At 35.3% G+C, this 19,836-nt stretch overlaps 1 protein-coding gene across 7 annotated transcripts in view; it reads right to left on the reverse strand.

The window, feature by feature from the left end:
• The window catches only part of EPHA7 (EPH receptor A7), a 188,873-nt gene that overhangs the window by 23,743 nt on the left and 145,294 nt on the right, over positions 1-19,836 (reverse strand). For 3 of the 7 annotated variants that reach the window (XM_084513164.1, XM_084513160.1, XM_084513159.1), the window contains 3 exons: positions 18,799-18,992; positions 17,509-17,664; positions 352-4,127 (listed from right to left, as the gene is read on the reverse strand). In XM_084513164.1, the coding sequence (XP_084369290.1) occupies positions 3,914-4,127; positions 17,509-17,664; positions 18,799-18,992 (564 nt within the window). In that variant the 3' untranslated portion in view covers positions 352-3,913. Of the gene's footprint in view, positions 1-351; positions 4,128-12,104; positions 16,347-17,508; positions 17,665-18,798; positions 18,993-19,836 lie in introns of those variants that run through there. The other 4 variants (XM_084513162.1, XM_084513161.1, XM_084513163.1 and 1 more) reach the window with 3 other exon arrangements.

A 19,836-nucleotide genomic window follows, 5' to 3' on the forward strand; every position in this document is an offset into this window, starting at 1 on the left:
ATGCCCAACATGGGTTTAGAGCTTCTGAGAAGAGGCAGGATATCTAAAAGACTAAAGACTGTTCTTAAATGTATTTCATGTATCTAGCCCTTAGTAATTTTTCTCTGAATGTTGTATAACCACTCTGTCATAACCAGTGTGCAACGAGAAGGTTTAAATTCTACTTTTAAGGTTTCCAATTAATAAAACATAAAGGAAAATAGCTTGAAGGTCTCTTTCCCCCTTCCTGAAAAATACAATCATAAATTATAGCATTTAAATGTATGCAAAGCTTCTTGGATTCTGAAGCATGAATTAAAACAAAGAATTTAAACAAAAGTACTTTTATTAGTAGTAAAGGGAAATACGATATCTAAGAACTGTCAGATGAGAAAGTTTGATACAAAATGATTTTAAAAAGTTAAACCAAAAGCTGCCTGTAAAGAACTGCAAAGCGATTTAACAAATTTAAATGCTATTGGCAATAAAGTGGTGATTAGATTTGATAAAGCACAAAGAAATACACAAGGGAAAAAGTAAGTCTACCTATACATTCACAGACAGGGACTCCAAATTCACTATTGCTTAAGAAGAAAAAAATACATGAACTGATATTAGCTCTCTGAAAACACCAAGCCAAGCACTCAGCATCAAGTAAAATTGTGAAACAGGATATCTGGATGATTAAGAAAGAAGTAAACAAAATAGAAACATATATATATATATATATATCACTGTATAAATACACTGTATCACTATATCATTGTATAAATACATCATACACACTTATGTTGAATAATTCATGCAGCCCTGGTCATTCTATTTCAGAAGAAAGAAGGGCAAAACAGAGAGGGAAAGAGAGACAGAAGGAGAAAGTAAATTCACCAGATCTAGGACAAATTCAGACTATTAAACATAGGGCACCTCCTGATTTAGGAAGCATTTGAACTATACATACTGGATAAAAGAGCCCTGAAGGTGCTTTGAAGTTGACTGTTGATGGTGTCCCTAATCTTTAGGGGACAGTAGAGGTCTTTCGACAACAGGTCTGGACCTCTACACCTGCCAGGCACACTGGGCTATAAGGACTTTGGGGTTGAGTTAGTGCAGCTATTCTTACTTTATGCATAACCAAGTATCTTGGAAGAGCTGATAGATAACAATAGGAAAGGATTTGCAGGAAAAAAACTTAGGCTAAGTTAAGGAAAAAAAAAAAAAAAGGAAAAAAAAAGAAAAATAGTGATGTTTTCCTTTACTTTCAGTATACATTATAATGGTTTTTGTTTGTTTGTTTGTTCGTTTGTTTGTTTCAGCCTTTTTCCTGTAAGATCATGTAGCTACTGAAATAGCTGGTACTAAATCCCTTCCCAAGCTTTGTGTCCAGATCAGTGTCTGAATTCAGAAGGCATGTCAAACTGCAGTTTTCCAGAGGTTATGTCACCTTTCCCAATTGAAATAATAGGGAATGAAAGGGTAGTGATTTTTTGTTTATTATTATTATTATTATTTTTTTTTTTTTTGTAGCAGAAGGAGGGAAGATGTCAAACAGCGGAATCTTCTCTCAGTGCCAGTGCACAGGTACATATAACTTCTACCTGATCTGCTACCATGCCAGAATCAGGGGGAAAACTAAGCAAAATCCAGAGCTTGGATGAATATTATTAATAGAAATAATAACTACGTTCTGATATTGCTTTATGCTGAATGTATTATTGCAAAAGTTATATGTAACTGGTATGAAAATATGTAAAAATGGTATGTAAAAAATAAGTTATTACTTTATTACAGAGAGATACTATGACTTATGACACTTGCTTTTTTTGTTTTTGTTTGTTTGTTTGTTTTTATTCATACAAGGAATTATAAACCTTAGAGCTACTTTTGATTGAAGGAGAGAGGAACTTATGTTGGGTAGATTTTGTAAGCTTACCCAATGGATTTAAATCCAATATTACTTCAATAATGGAGGAGAGACATAACTGATGCGGGCCTGATTCTTCAAGCACTGCTATGCATTAACTCTCTGTACCTGTTGTATTCTTTAATAGCTGAAATCCCTACATTAACAGAATAGGTCCTGTTAAACTCAGTGTTAAAATGATACCCTAAGGTGACAATAGTTTAATTAACTTAAGCAAAGTTCAAATTGCAGGCAATTAAAAAAAAAAAAAAAAAAAAAAAAAAAAGTGCTTGGCAATTGCTGCTATCTAAGAATTCAGTAAGTTACCAGTTACCAAAATCTTCAAGCAAATGATGGGCAAACCCAACCAGTTAAGGATTACTACTAACATTTCAGGTATGATTTTCAGCAGTTGTCTCCTGCTCACCTAGATGAATTATTTTAATTCTATCTAGAGTTGCCAAGATGGACTTAAACGAGGCCACTGTCTCCAATAAATAATGTTAGTATCATTCCATTGCTAGAAGAGACTAAATCCATGTATCATGTTGATAAGGTGTTGCAATAACCAAAATATCCATTACTGTCTTCTAAAACTTATAAGAAAAAATACAAATTGCAAGTATTTATAGTACCCTAAACATCAAAGTTTTGAAGTCAGAAGTACAAAGCAAAGTGTCTATATATGCCAAAGTAGTAGAGTATTCCATTACAAGGAGTAATCTCTCAGCTATCATCCCAGTATATCTACTACACTATAACTATGACTAAAAACAGTTTCATTGGTTACAGAAACATCTGAGGCTTTCCAGCATGCTTTCTGACAAACTTTCCCAGGCAAAATGGAAAAGCTGTGATGAGGATTTAAATGGAGACATACTCTATAACAAAAAAAAAAAAAAAAAGGTATTTCCCATAAGCAGATCTAATTAATAATTTAATAATTCTTCAAGAAGTTGGCAATATGCCTTTTTTCAGGGAGACATAGAAACTGGTTTTGCTCTTTGCAGCCTGATCAGTAGAAATGCCTGATATCGCAGCAGCAGAGGAGAAGGAGGTGAGGAAGAGATTAGACTGGCCATTTTGCAGCTTTCTTATTCCTAAATAACTGTTAACTTGGAAATCAGGGTAGTTTAAAACATCAGACATTCTGAAAATGCCAATTTTCCAGTTTACTTTGAAAAAGTGTTAATACTTTTTTGGAGACAAAAAGAGCCAATTCAGCATAATTAAAATTATTTCCAATGTTATATTTTTTCAATGAAAGTTATAATTTATTTATTTTTATTATTTTCAATGAGCATTTCCCTTCCTTTCTTTCTTTCTTTTTTTTTTTTTTTTATACTGAAACAATTATTTTCAACTCTAAGAAAAATGTCTCTGATATTTTTCTTCTATGTTCCTATTTCACTGTAAATGTTATGATTTCTGCTTCTTTGTGATCTAGAATGAAGGACATTTCAAAATGTCCTGGACTGGTTAAATTATTAAAATCTGCTTCTTAGCAAGACCTATTTGTAAGTAGTGGCAAAGATTCACATTGATTTATGTTAATGAAAAAGACTAACTCTGCCACTTGCATCATCAGTAAATCTATACCATCCTGATTTAAACTTCTTCCTCAGCAGTACTTTTGCAAATGTTTGATTTAGCTGCTTCTCCTTCTCCTTTGCTCTTCTATATGGCTATTTGGTGTATAAGAGGGGAGCTAAAAAGATGGGGAAGCAGGGTTATATTAGTGTGAGGAGCTTCCAGGGCAGGCTTCCAGGGCAGCTTTGCCGGCTCTTCTCTCCCTGGCAGCATCGCCTTGTCCTGCTTCGCCATCCTGAAATCATCATGCTCTTCAGATGTAGTCTTTCATTCTTGGCATTAGTCATAATCATCAGTTTGTCAGGTGTGTGTTCTGGCCTCTCCCATACACCTCTGTTTACTCTTCCTCCTGTTGCCAGTCTGTTCCTCCCTTCTTCTCCATTCCTTTCCATGCTTCTTTTCTACATTTCCATCCTCTAATCCCAACTATAGTCCTTATGTGCTTTAAAAAAATGCCTCATAGCGTTCACTGTGCCTCCAAACCAATCTCATGATTTTATGGTTATAACTCTTGTTTTTGTTATAACTCTTGTTTTGCTTCCCCTTTCTGCTTCCTTTGTCTCCTGCCATTATGTCATTTCTATTCAGGCTGTCATCTCTTCTGGAAAGGGATTTTTCTTGTTCTCTGTTTTGCAAAGCACCTGGCATGTTTTTGATTCTGTCAAACAAACAATAACAACAGATATAAAATTGGCAGTGCAGCAGAATCCTGATATCAGGAAGTAATAGAGGCAAATTATACTATCATTGTCATCTCCATGTATACACCATTACTTGACAAAAAATATTGTTGATTCACTAGGTAAACATCAATAAACCCAAAGACTCCCAAGCAAACAACTCTACCATGAAGGAAATGTAGTTGTGTTTCACATTTTTCTTAATGAGCCAGGTTATAATTGACAATTGTATTTAAAATAAAGGAGGTAAATTAATGAGGTGCCGTGTTTTTTGTTTGTTTGTTTGTTTGTTTGGATGGGTGTTTGGGTATTAGGGACAGGGAGAAGATGTTGATAATTCTTTAATACAGAGAAGCAAGAAAAGGGTGGAATGGCTGTGTTAATTCAGTTTAAACTATACTTAATTAAAAAAAAAAAAAAGATACATATGAACTATAAACTAATATAAACATATAAACTAATCAGGTAGAATCTTCTTTAGCCTGATATTATCAGTATTATTGAAGAATCTTACAAAATACTTTGACTTTTCTTAGTCATTACATGATATTAGGCACCCCAAGGCAATGTTAAGCAAAAGCCTAAAAAAAATAATAAAAAAAAAAAATAAGTTTTTAAAAAAACTTTTAATGGCAGATTGGCCATATGGAATCTCTAAAGAAATATAGTTTTAGAACTACTAGATTTAGGCCAGGATTTTAAAAATATATGTATATATTATAAATATGGTTAGCAACCTCTTGGCTAAATTATTTGAAAATTCCTGAGAGAAAAGCAATCTATTACAGACTTTGAGACAAGTCAATGTAGTACTAATACTAAAGAAAAATAAACCAGCAGAGGAATGTCCCCCTACCATACCAACCAGTATTCTTACAGTTGATTCCAAAGCAGTGTATGTTATTCTGGCACACAGATTAGATTATTTAACAGTGTGAATCAAAGGGGAGATACTTATTCAGAAAAAGAACACTATTAATACTTTATAGCATGCCATACATCTCTGTCACCAGACTGGACAAAATGGCAGCAGATGTTTTATGATAAGCTGAGAAGAGGATCTGACAATATTAATAGCCATAATACTTGAGTTTTAGGGAAAAAAAATGGGTAGAGGAAGCAATCTGATGGAGTGACATAACGTTTCTTCATCTCTAGTGTAGTGTAATTTTGCATGAGGGAAGGAATCAACTAAGCTACGCCTCACTTCTATTAGTTTTTATTTGCACCTGCCCTTTGAAACCTTAGTAATTCATGGAATGCATGAGAAAAGAAAGCAGCAAGAGAGAACTCTGAGAATAAATTCCTTCCAAAAAGAATACTTTTTTTTTGACTCATTTTTTTTTATTATTTAGAAGGCAAGTATGTCTTTGAATTAGTAAAAATGATTGACATGTGAATTTATGCAAAGCTAAAGGCAACTGTTAGTCAGAGATACCTCTTAGATATATAGGTATTTAAAACCTCAGGGTATATTTTATTTGCAATGCCTCTACTGACTTTTTTTGGTCAGCACCAAGATGAAGGCCTTTTGATCAAGAGATTCATGGTATAGTGTGTGTATACCCTGGACACTGGCATGGCTTTACTTTGGGCTGCATGTATCTTGTTGTCACTGCCAATTACTGCCTTTTATAGAGCAGAGACCAAGTGCAAGCTAACAGGTATGAAACATCAACAAATGGGACAAGAGTGTCCCTGTGTGACACATGATAAATCAATTTGATTATTTCTTTGCATCTGTATGACCTAGCTATTCATTATCAATGCTTCATGTCAGGCTGCCCTGATGCTCAATGTCATTCCAGGCCTATATCTTTGGGAAGAAATAGAAACCTGAAATGGACATTCAAGAAACTGAAGGACAAAGAGAGTGGCTAAGCTGTCTATACAAGATATGCTGAAATGAGGACAGGGCTTCACTTCCTGTTTCGGTCAGCTGTGTGGTCAAAAGTAATACTCATTTATCCAGGTTCTGCATACCAAGGCCATACATGTATTCAATAATGGAACAAAAAGAGCACATGCATAAGCTACCAGCCACACCCTAACTCCACAGAAAGGAAAGTCAGTGTGAACTAGTACTCAGCACACTTAAGGGGGTCCTGGGTATGCCAGCATGCATCCCAGCAGTAAATCTGTTTGTGCTCTGATGAACATTTTTCAGGGATTCATAACCTCAAACCTTCTCTAAAAGTAGATGTCTAAATTCATCCTTTCAACAGAAAACACATTACAAAATATCAAAGAGATAATAAATATTTTATCTAATAATTGAGAAATGGCAGAATGATGTGGGAAAGCCCAGATTCACTGCAGTACCTACAAACCAAGATATTAGCTCTTCTGGAGCATGGCAGGCCACTCAACCTCTTGCATGAAAAAAGTCGAATTTACTTAAAACATAAGGCTCCTTGTTCCCAGAGAAGTGGCCTAAACACCAATTTCAGAATAAGAGGGAAGGTATTTATGTGGTTAATGAAGGGAAGAAAGTGCAGGAAAGAACTGTGGAGATAAAGCCTGCCTGTGGAGCATCTTGCTAAGCCTGATAAACCTTTTTCCAGGCAGCAGATGCAGCTCAAAGTGCTTGGCTGTATGTGCATATCTACAGACACTCACCCTTCCCACATGTTGCCTTTCTCTTATCTTCCCAAAGCCCAATGCTATAGGGTCAGTCTTAGACTTACTTTGCCTTTCTGTGTAAAACAACTGTGTAAAATTTCTCTGTGTCCTCAGAAAAGGAGTAGGCCGTTTCTCAAATCACAAAAAATAATGAGTCTTCCTGAAAACAGAGGTAAAAGGATGCCAGATAAGAGTTACATTTATATCGGCTATGTATCCTGAACTGTGTGTAGTTACAATTCATCTGTTAATAAGCATGAAGGGAGTCAGTCTGTCCTGTTGGTTTGGCTGTTGTGGTAAACAAGGATAGAAAGTGAATTTAATAAACGCCAGACATCACCTCTCTGAGATATCTCCATACTTTTAAGAAATGGCTTTTACCAATTTACATCATATTCACGTGCTCACCAGTACTCACTGACCTTAGCTAACAAGGACTTCAATCACCTAATGTCATTAAATAGGAAAACAACAACAATACAATAAACTTGTGGTCTAATCTCTACCAAACACAATATTCTGCTCTGCAAATGTATGCCATAAGAGCTCTGTGACAAACATGCAGATGTTTGCTAAGATACATGCTTTCTGTTTTGATATCTAAAGTGAAGCACCATCAATCAAGCACATCAAGTCTGTCTTCATAAGCTTTTTTTTTTTTTTTCCCCAAAAAAATATTAAGCAAATTTCCCATGCTGAAAATGGGTAGTATTTCTAGGAAATACTTCCAAGTTAGAAACGTAATTATAGTGTAAACCGTATTTTTTCTTTAGCAAATAATTCAAAAGCAGGTAACACAGGTAAAATATTAATTTCCATTTGACTTTCTGTATGAGTTTCATTAATTCATAAAGAAGTCCTCATCTCTCCTCCCCCCTACTCTGAAACAGTCCCCTTGCTAGGTGGTCTGATTTGTCTCATTCAGCTCCCTCCACACTTAGACTGTTCTATCAATGTGAAGATTTGGATATTATTTTACTCCATTAGCTTATATCGTTGGTGTTCCTGGGCAGTTCACTCATAAGCCTGGCTGATTCACCTCTTCTGTATACCTCCCAACCCCCTGCCACTTTTTTAGTTTTGTTTTGACCAACAGTATTGACTTCTGCATTTAGAATGTGGCATTGATCTCCCCAACCCATAGATTTTTGGTCACAGAAAGAGATGTAGGGAGCCTAGCAGCAGTACCAAACATGCCCACAGCTTGTAGTTGCTTTAAAGAGGGATAGCATGACAGGAAAGAGTACAGAAAACCTGCACACTCAATTCTGGAAAATTATCTAACAGCATTTATCTTCACTGGGGTACTAAATGTCCATTCCTCACTGCCCACTTCCACTCATCCCCCAGTGAAGCGTGGGTGCTGCTAGGTGTTAATGACTCAGACGGGAAGAGTTGGAAGTAGAGCATACTTCAAAATTAGTTTCCCTCTTCATGGCTGGGAAAATAATCCTCAAAATTCAGAGACATCTCTGCACAAGGCAACAAGTATGGAGACTTGGAAAGGGGTTTCAGTACTGTGATACAAGAAGATATCATCCTGAGGACTGGAATGCATACCACTATGCTAAGCAAGGAATGTGATGAGATAGGAAAAATATAGACTGAGGTTTGCAACAGACAGCACACAGTCTGTCTGGGATAGTTTTGCCAAACATCAAAAAGGATTTGTATTTGCACAAGTTTAGGGAACTTAGGCATTGAAACAATTATTTCAATTATTTCTCTTAAAAAGAGCACTACAAATAAATACCTGAAAGATTTTAAAATTTATTTATTTATTTATTTATTTATTTACTTATTTATTCCTCCAAACTCCTACCTTTGGCAGTGGATGAGCTGAAGTATGCAGGGAAATTATATAATAAGGTGTATCCTTTATCTCCAGAATAGCATTGAATTAGTTGTCCAATTATAATACTGAGGCCCAGCAATATAAAGAAGAATCTTCATTAAGAATCCCCTTCCATGCCTTGTTGACCCAGTTTCTTCCCGTAGGTAGGCAAATGAATTGCATTTAAACCTAACACAGTCTTTGCATCTTCTCCAGCATCCTGTGGTGGTACAAACACTGTCAACTAGGGAAGAAGATACTTTTATTTTGTGTAGGGTAATATAAGGGAGAACTTAAGGGGTACTCGATTAAAAGAGACAGTAGAGGGTCGTGGGATGAGGCAGGCTAAGGACAAGGGGTCTACATGGCAAAGATCCTGGAAGAGAAATATAAAGACTGCCCAAAGTCACCCACAGGTCCATCACCTTTTTTCAGCCCCTCTTTTTCCACACAAGGAGCCCCATCACCCCAACCAATCTTCTAATGCCTTGACCATCTTATTCTTTCACTGACCTGATGTGGAAGCATTGCTGTTGCCAAGGTCAAACTCAATAAATGAAAGAGAAATCTTGGTCTAATTCTGTTACAGAATTAGTTTATTATTTTTTTTTCTTTTCTTAAGGACTTGTACATTCTGCATTTGTGGTCTAGTTTCAATGACAGTGACAGAGGACATCTACCCAGAATACTCCATAATTTGGTAGCTTGACTATTTTATGGGGGAAAGCCACACACACAGACTACCCAGTAGTATTATGAAGATAGACCCAGCTCTTTCTGAACACAACCCTAGCCACTATCTAAAGACCATCATTTCCGGTCTTCAGGAGGTATCTGGATGCATTTTCTAAGTTTATTCAATGAAAATCAGATTTCTCATGATTTTTACTATGTGCAACCTCAATGGGAGAACACATTTATTTTTTTGTAACTATGACTGAAAAGAACGCTCTGGAGAGAATCTGAGATTGCTGAACCTTCTATTCTCAAACTACACATACATTCTTGTTATAAGATGGTTGGTCCCTGAGGAAAGAAAATTGAAATATTTTCCAGCAAACATCTTAAAAAATAGACATGTAACCCTTCAGGAAGCCAGTGGAAACTGGCATAGTAAGACAGGTTGAATGATAGTGAAGAAATTGCCTGAACAATGTCTCTACAGACATGAAATGTGAGAGATCAAGGTATATAAAGTCTTCAGTCTGGCCTCTTTTCAAGCAAATTTTTGATGCCCTATTAAAACAAATGGATGATTTTTCCTCTCAGTGAGACTGCATCTTTGGAGCAAGATGTTTGTTTCTTAATACATGAGATAAACTCATGCATTTCATGATAATTCTAAGGAAATAATTAGAAAATAATTGATATTGCACTTGATCAACCTTACTGACTCCTCAGTATTTTATTTATTTATTTATTTTTATTATTTTTTCCTTTGGCAGAAAATAGGAAAGATTTAGTTAAGGACTTGGGGCTTTATGTTCTCTGGTTTATAACTGGTTTTAAATAGCTCAGAGTCCAGAAACTCTAATATCACCAGCATACATAAATCTTTGGATTTAAGCATTTAGTGTGTTTTTCAGTGCTGGCCATATTACAATTCATCAGATGAACTCTAAGTTGTAGTTTTTCATTATTGGTATTAATTATTATTAGCAGCACAGTTCTACAATTCATTATTTGGTTCAATTAAATACAGAAGCTTTGATCCGTGGATGAATAGTTTTCCTGTTCCTGATTTAGCTATTCTGGCACTAGGAATTATGTCTTGTTTTGTCCAAGATTCATTTGGCTGGCTATACAAGTTTCGCTTGGTTGTATCTCATCTTTTTTCATAGGCTATCAAGACATCAACTATTTTTTGACTTGTGGTTCTTTTTTTGGGCACTAATCAGACAATAATTTCACCCAATTTTATAGTATCAGTGCTAAAATCTGCTGTCATTACCCTAGATTTAAAGAAAACTATTCTAAAACATACTGAGAGTAAATATCATCATTTTATGTTTTATTTACAGGCTTTTAATGTAAATTTCTCCTTTCATGTCTCTTTCAAGTCTGCTTGAATGAGCTACATATTACCAGTTGCTTTCCCATCTGTCTCAATTTAGTCTCTATGACAAATTCCAATCTGGCCTGAGGAAAAATCAGAATACTGAAACCACTCCACCCTAGATTATTAGGTATATTTTATTAACAGCATCTCTTTACTTAAACAAAAATCTCAGCACTCCTCAACTCCGTTTCCATCATGTCTTACAGAACCCTACAGTTTAGACATGCTGAATGGCTTCACAGCTTTCTCTTCCCATTCACTCCAGTCTTCTGACTTTTCACCAAGAACAAAAGTGAACATAGCATTTTCCTCTTAAGCCTTTAACCTTTCATAATCTCATTGGAAATAATATACAGCATATAAACTCCAAATTATTCCTGTCATCTTTCATAATCTTGCTGGACATAACCTACATGGTGTCTACAGCATATAAACACCAAATGGTTCCTTTCACTCCCAAACTGCTTGAACCTTTCCCATCCTCAATGTGTGTTCAGAATTCTATGGATATTGTAGACACACTAATTTTGTCCCTTGGGTTGTCTCAATAGGCTTTACTGTAAATGTGTGTTGATTATCTTAACTTAAAAATCTTGCAAAACCTAACCCAGAAAAGTTTTTAAAATAAATAAATAAAATATTTGTATTCTTCCCCCTCCACCCTTCCCCACCTCATCCTTTTTGCAGGAAATTTAACTAATTACAGGACCGCCTATTGACAAGTAAACAGAAGGCTGCACTATGAAAATAATAAAGATCACTTTTTAAAAACAATTGTTGGATAGGTTGAACTTTTGAGCATTTTTTTTTGAATCTCAAATTAATCATCTTGAATTCCATTCAAAGTTGGTCGGGAAAAAATAATAGTCATTTCTACATATTAGTAAATTCATATTTTACAATCCTAACAGGTCCTGCATAAATCCCATTTTGATCCCCTCAGCTATCTAAAAATCACTGTTCCAACTGTCTGAATAGTCCTGCAGCACCAGCTGTCATAATTACTGTTAGGCAAGAATTTTTATTTTACTTTTCTTAACCATTCTATCTGGGAACTTCCAGAAACAGCACAAATGATAGTTGTCCAAAATCAACAAAACAAAACAAAACAAAACCCCACCACCAAACAAATGTTGAACAAGTCATTATATAACTGTATGCAGGGATATAATGAATTATGGATGTAAATGTTAGCTCCAATATTATACATATATATATATATATGAAGGTGGAATGACCCTTTTTGACTGAGTTGACCTTCATGCTTCCCACACAACCAGTGGACTGCTTCATGTCAATACTCGGCAACAGAGTGCCAGCTGAACCTGTAACTGTGTCTCAGTATCACTTGGCATTATGGCTGTAGTGACACAATCACTATCTTGGTAGTAACCCAAAAGTGACAGAATTTAAATCATTCTTAAAATTGCTACATACGAATTATTTAGAAAGTTAAGGACAAATTATTATTTTTATTTCAACTACTAACCCATAAATGTAAAAAAATACCACCAACAAAACAAAAATAGACCGCTTCATCCCCCACATTAAAGCAATAGTTTTTGAAACATTCAAAACAGTGGAAACTATTTACCGTATATTACTATCAGTGGAGAAAAGCAAATTTAATTTAAAATAATTTTTCAGACTCCCTCAGTGGATGCCAGATGACTCCAGTTTAAACAAATATTAAAAACTCATTTTAAATGGAGAATAATACAGACAGAGCTCAATTATTGAGATATTAAGGGCAACATTCAATTTTAGACACATTTAAGCATCTTTGCCTCCTGGAGATTTTTACATGACAAGGCTTTAGATAAACATGGTTTTGCAAACAGCAACCATCATATCTGATCACATAACCTCTGGACTGAAGCAGTATGTCAGCAAATATTTCTGATTATTTAAAATATTCAATAACTGTAATTTACTAGGCAGGTCTTCCTCAGAACAATCACAAAATGTATCAAGAATTAATACCCATATACAAAAAGCATTTAGATGATCTGTTACAAAACCGTGAAGAAAAAAAAAAAAAAAAAAAGCCAGACACACACACACACACACACGCACACACACACAATAATAACAACAAAACCTCTCTTTGTGATAAAGCCCAGTTTAAATACATTCTGGGATGTACCAGTAGTGGAAGAGCTGTCTTTCTATGACACTCAGCTTGGGGGGAACTGTAGCAGCCAAGAACATATAGAATAGGAATCATCTGGTTTTAAATATCTAGACATCAGATGCCTAAACTAAGCTAATCATCTGGGTTCCCTCTACAGGTAATGGAGATAAGTATTCCCAGAGGGAGATTCATTCTGCTTGTTTTAGGCATCTCTCTTTTAGGTGCTTTAGATACTTGCTGTAGATGGATAAAGTCAAGAAAGATTAACCTCACTGACAGCCTGATATTGTTTTCTTTTTAGTGTTGCATAATTCCTAAGTTCAATGGAATTAAGCTCATTTCTTTCCAAAATGGAGCTCATTTCTTTGTTACATCATTTAGCTTTTAATTCCTTCTCCCAACTCTTTCTTCAGTTCCTCTCATGAACACCAACTTTCTCTGGCACTTTTTTTTTGTTACATTGGATTATGTTTTTCTGGAATCTGGAGAACTAAAACCAACATCAATGTTACTGCTCTACCAAATATAAATCATGCATGTGCTCTAAACTGCAGTAATGTTCTGAATAGATAGATACAATAGGGATATTGGTATTGATTGTGCTTTCTTTTCTACTCTACCACTTTCAAATGTGTAAGAAACTGTGGCAACATTAAGGCAATCAAGGTATATAGATGAATGATAAAATATATTTACTATTCAAAGAAGATGGCTTAAATCAAACAAGGAAAAATAAGGAAGAAATATCATTAGGGCTCTCACTTTTACATGTGTGAGCCTAGGTCACCACACATGCTTTGAGGCCTCTGTGCTTCAGAACATTGAGCAGGTCCTCAAGGTGAAGCCTGGCCTCAACTCTGTTGCATTTAGGGCCTGTGGGTTCTCAGCAATACCAGCATTGCTGTATTGTACCTGGAATTGCCAAGCCCTTAGGAACAATAGCCAAAGTTTGTAAGGAAGCAGATGTCTGAACATAGACTCCTAAATTCATAGTTAGGTGCCTAAAGCAGCAGCAAAACTGACAAGCACCCTGTGGAGTTGCTCACAGATGCTCACCCCAGTAGTGAGGCACTTAGCATTAGTTATAACACAAAATGGATGCTTATTAATTACTAGTGTTCCAATGGCTACTGGAAGTATGTTAGCTGAGTGCTTGCATGCACTAATTTCAATGTTGGGTGTGCAGTCTACTCTGCATCTTATTTCTATAGCATTTTTGAAAATTAATTTTAATAGCTAAAAAACATCTTGAGCCACATACAGAAAATAACTCAATTTCTACTGACTGACAATCTAATATGAAATAAGAATAATCACCTTATTTTCTTACTCTGCCCAAATCCAGGCAATAAATTAGGCTTCTCAGCATGACTGTAAAGTGCTGTGAATTGTATAAACAATCATATATGGACACTGAAAAATAACCCTTATGCACATTGCATTATAGTTCCAAAAATATATTTACAGTCTATTACAAAGATTACAAATGGAAGTGTCAATGTAACGGGATTATGCTAATTAAAAGCTTTTTACAGATTTTGTTCAACAAAGGTGGGGGGACAAAAATTGGTGTAACCAAACTGTTTTTTCTAATAAAACAAATAAATAAAAGGACAAATATAACTGTACAGTGATCTAAAAAGCGGTTCAAAAAAGGAGGGGGGAAAATGATGTGTTTAAGTTTTTGATAACTATCTTTGGTCCTAAATGTGGGAAAACACATTATGTATCACTGAATATATATGTTTGTTTGTGATGCTCTGCAAGTAAAATAGAAAAATATAGTGCATTTTCAATGTATTCAGAGCTCACTACACTTAAGTGTGTGTACAAACCAAGACAGTATAAATAAAATTTACAAGTTTTACAAACGAACATTTACAGGGTTTTTCTTTTGTTTTTATTTTTTTTTTGTGTGGATGCCCACATTATCCAACAAGTCCAATTTATGACTGATCCCTGGGATCTTTCTGTATCAAAATCAATAGAAGCAGCCCAATTCTCTTTGGAAGTACAGCATTTCACTGTTGGGGTAGTTCACAATTTTCAAAATTTTTTAAAGCATTTCTCTCTGCTTCATATACATTCCTGCAATATCTGTAAAGACATGCTTTGTTATTGCTTATGGTTAATCTAACAAAATACATATATAAGTAAATGGCATACAAAGATATTCCATTGAGCAAATACTCTTGCATCTGTGTTCCTGATGAATGACTGTTGTGTCTGTGTGAGCACACGCATATTTGTTCAGAGCAGCAAAAGCCTGTAAAAAACATGAAAATTCTGAACTGCCCCTTGCTTCATGCTCTATGGTTCTAATATAAAATCTCTGTCCTTATTCTCACAGTTGGACTGAATTCAACTTAAACTAATATAAAATATATGCCAGCTATTTCTTTCAATTTGCTAATGCAGAGCATTGAAGAAAAATGTGATGTGCTCAGATTACATGGTTTAGGTAACACTGGAGAACTGCATCCATGTTCTGAGACACTCCTACAATCACTTGTCCATTCAATGTAGTGCCTCAGCAGGTTTACAGTTGTACATCTACATCTTAGAATATATTTCACTTTAACTCTAGTCCATTAAAATCATCTTGCAAACAATTTGCTAAAAGTGCCTAGAACTACTTAGGGGTCATTATTGCTTTTCTTTATTTTTATTTTTTTATATATATTTTTTTTGTCTTTTATTTTCTTTTAAAAGATAGTATATGTGTAACCTTAAAAAATTCTGTAAAAAATATCAGAGCTCTTGGCAACTTGCATTTTCCTGACTCCCTGCCAATTAGCTAGCCATGTCAATACGGTGTTGATTTAACAAAAGTAAATGGCACAAAAGGATACCAAAGTTTGGACAGATATACATTGCTTGGTCATGCTTCTTAAATATCTATGAATTCAAATAATCCTTCAGAGGTACCCAGTGTAGTAATGTGTCATAGAATTAGCACTAAAAAGGTCCAAAGATATAAACATCATACTAAAAGAAAGTCTTTATGAAGAATAAACACAAATGATTAAAAAAAGATTCAGAAATCACAGATTTAAGGAAAATATTTTGTTGAATTCAACAATATCGTGATTTTATCTGACAAATATATTCTTTTTTAAATTTTTATATACATTTAAAAAGTCTATTAGATAAAAAGGAGGTTAGAGAGCTCAAGGTGTTTGTATGTTTATTCAGGTAGTACTTTGTTTATTGTCACTGCTGTTTTCCTTGCCACCACTGGTGGATCCTAATTCCCTTTTCATAAATTCTGGTGGCACTTAGGAGTTCAAGTCTGTAGGTGCTTCTTGTAGCTCTTCTATTCACTGCAGGAAGGACCCAGGAAATCAAGTGTCTTCTAGTAGCACTTCATATATACTGAAGGCCAGTGCTGTTCTCTCAGTCTGTCACCTCCCTCATAAGGGAGAAATGTCTATCACACTTGGATGCCAGTGCCGTGTAAATGTAGCATTTGTGCTCTCATAGTCTGAATGCTGCTCATGATTTTCTTTTGATGACCAACCAACGTGATCCCTAAACTCATCACATCCCTGGGAAAGATAAATGCGTACATTGTTAATTTTTCAACTTAGATTCCTACTGTATGGTAATCAACTGTGAGTTAAAGCTACATAGTGGTCAGGGCTATACAGGAATCTCAGCTCAGTACTGTGAAGTCCATACAGACCCTCAGTGAGGACTGTAATTACATGGCATGTGTCATGTAATTACACTGCATTGTGTCTCCACATCTGAGAAGGAGTACACTGTATTATACTATGATAATCTTTTATTGTGGCTTTTAAGGATGCCCAGAGGAAGAGACGCTTCTCTTATAAAATACTTAGGGAGGCTTTCAAGATTAAGTTAGGTATAAATAAAATATTTGGGGGATTACATTCTGCTTCCTAAAGAGATGCCTAAAGAAAGTCTTTGCATATTGACCCATATCCATCATGCAAATGAAAGAGAACCATCTGTTTTGATTCCACCACTACTAGAGCTACTACCTGCCAGAAGTTTTTGGGCTCTGTTAACAGTTCCCAAGCTATTGGCTGAGACCCCCAGTGATACTAAGCAGATAAGAGTGGGGCTGCAAGCCTGAGAATATTGTTTCAAAGGGTTTTTTTTTTTTCTTTATATATAAAAAAACCACTGCTCTGTAACAGGAATTACAAGTGTTTGGCAACTACCAGGATAAGAACTTTGTTTTCAGGGTGCCAAGAAGACCTTCTTAAGATAGCAGTGCCAATACTGGCCATGATTGCCTTCAGAAAATTCTTTTGCTTCTATACACTTTCATCCCAATGCAAAGTCACTTCTTGCAGGGCACAGACAGACCCCAGCCAATTAGAAGAAAGCTCTACATCTTCCTAGCACACATATAGAAAAAGGTACCAATTAGGTAGTGGAAACAAAGAGGTTATTTTCCTATACATACTTACTCCGAAATGGGCTACATTCTCCCTCAAATTCTAGCCCCTTGTTATTATTGGTCTCAAAATCAGGGAAAAATGTGTTGCCACACATAGGTAGTAGGGTAGGTTGCCTTTTCAAGGATGCTGTAATATAACATCATGAATTGCTAAACCTGCTGGCTTAACCCCAAGTACCATGTTTGTACTTAGGGTAAAGTTTTGGAGTTGAACATTGTGTATTAGTTCACCTAGAAGTTCCCTAAACACAAGTTAAACATGCCCAGTACTAACTTACTCAATAGTCATCCTGGCAACTGATTCAAGAGAGTTGTAGCCTGCTGCTGTGAAATTATCCTTATATCTTTCCATCTTAATAGCTTGTAACCATTCGCCTACGGAGCAGAAAGTGGTAAAATCGGGAGTGTTCTGGTCCAGAAGAGGGCTAATTGGTCTACAGAGAAGGAAAAAGGAAAGTAAGTTGTTTCCAAAGAGAGTAAAACATCAGGGAATATTTAGCAAGGTAAGAGTTAAATAAGTTTGGGGTATTAAAAACTTCAAGAGTAGAAAGTTTTAGGCCTTTTTTTTTTTTTTTTTAATACAGTTTAGATTACTCTGTGAATAGTTTTGACTACTCTGTAGCTCACAATACGTGTTTCCTAAGATTATTCACGTAAAAGATGATAGGTCAGAGTGAGCAATATCAGCCTAATGGACTATTTTTACCAACAGAAAATCAACCTTATTATCTAGTGTGACAGCAGCTGCAACTGAAGTTGCTGAATAAAATAAAGACACTACTCTTTAATATTCTTTAATGTAATATTCTTAGAAAATATAGCAGTAGCTATTCCCATTATTGAATTGGATGAGACAAAACAAAGACATGGAAAGAGAAGAGACACAAAGTAAGTTGCTTAAGGTCACACAGCAAATCAGTCAGTAGAAGAACTGGAAGCAGAACACAGGCCAGCTGATTCCCTAGTGCATTGACCTAGCTTGTGATTCAAAAGATTACCGTGATTACATAAATCACCTGAATTTAATAAAGAAATCATAAAAAACTACACAATGAAATACAACAAGATGCAATCATTGAAAGGAAATAAAGCCAAAATACAAATCTAAAAATCCCAAGTTTAGCAATGTCAAAGTATTTTGGCTTAACATGAGTATTATTGTTAATTATTGTTTTTACTGTATCAGTTCCTAGTAGGCAAGGGAAGCATCATATAAAAATACAATAGATGATGATCTTGCCATCAAGACAATTTTAAGAGACAAAGAAAACAAAGACTGCTGGTGGTGAGTGTGGAAAGATTGACAACTAGCTAGTAGCTACTGAGAAGTGTATTAGTTCCACAATATTTACTTTATTTATTTTGGTTATTTTTTATGAAAAGTCCCTTTTGGTCTTGTTCCACACAGTACAAAAGAAAGGTGAATGAAGGAAGGGAAGAAGAGGGAACAGGAAGAAGGAAGAACTGAGAGACACATGTAGTAAGAGTGAACTGGAACCAGCCACCAACCACAACATCCAGAATCCAACACGCACCATCACACAAGAACTCTCTAAAGCTTTTCTTACCTGCTACACGTTCCCAGAGGGGTTTTCAAGCTGTTTGGGTTCCTAATCATTTTGTCCAGAATACCAACTATCTGCTCAAACTTTGGCCTTTCACCACGTTCTTTCTGCCAACAGTCTAGCATCAGCTGGTGTAGTCCTGCTGGGCAATCCATGGGTGCTGGCAAACGATAGCCTTCTTCAATTGCTTTTATAACCTAGTAGTCAACATAGTTAGTCATTTTTCATCAACAGCTTTTTAAGTAATATATTTTGCTATCCAGTGCAAGAAAAGCAAAATAGTAATAAACAAAATAAAATCAACTAAAATTTGCCATCAGCATTGTAAAAATATGAGTCTGTTGTTTTTATACTAGCCTTCATGTCTTCAAATAGTTCCCTGATTTTATCTTTGGGCTTACTAGGCATATTATTCTATATGTGCAGAACATAGCTCTATTACATGTACCTAGTCGAGTGAGCAGTGGGGAGCAACAATTAAATTTACCAAGGGAGCAACAGATAGATTGATAAATGGAGTTATTTCATAAAGCATTATTACTTGCCCCAAGGTCTTTATGAGAAAGTGTGGTAGAAGCAACTGACTTGTAAATGGATAGGGATATATGCATGCATGTATAAAATGCAAAAACCCTGAAGATATTATAAAAGGATCCAAGAAAAATATTTAGCAGACAGAAATTTTTATGGGGGAAAAAAAAAAAAAAGTTGTATTCTATGTCTAGCCATGTTACATTAATGATACAGAAGCAAAAATGAGAGTGAAGGAGAGCTGGTTGAATGGTATTTTAATATTTCACCTAAACAGAAAGTTAGATTTAATAAGAGATGCTGCTACATGATTATATGATTAAAAAAGATCACAAATATCTGAACCAAGAATTATATCCACTTGTTGATATCCTTAGCCAAGTCCATTTGGATTTAAGTGAGAAAGAAAAATGGTTAAAGTAAAATCACAGAAAACTGCCGCAAACCTTGGGGGCAGGATAAGAAATCACATCAGGAAGCAATGCAGATAAGAAAAGCTTTTGAAAAGGG

Source organism: Aythya ferina, assembly GCF_964211825.1.
Source record: "Aythya ferina genome assembly, chromosome: 3".
NCBI lineage: Eukaryota > Metazoa > Chordata > Aves > Anseriformes > Anatidae > Aythya > Aythya ferina.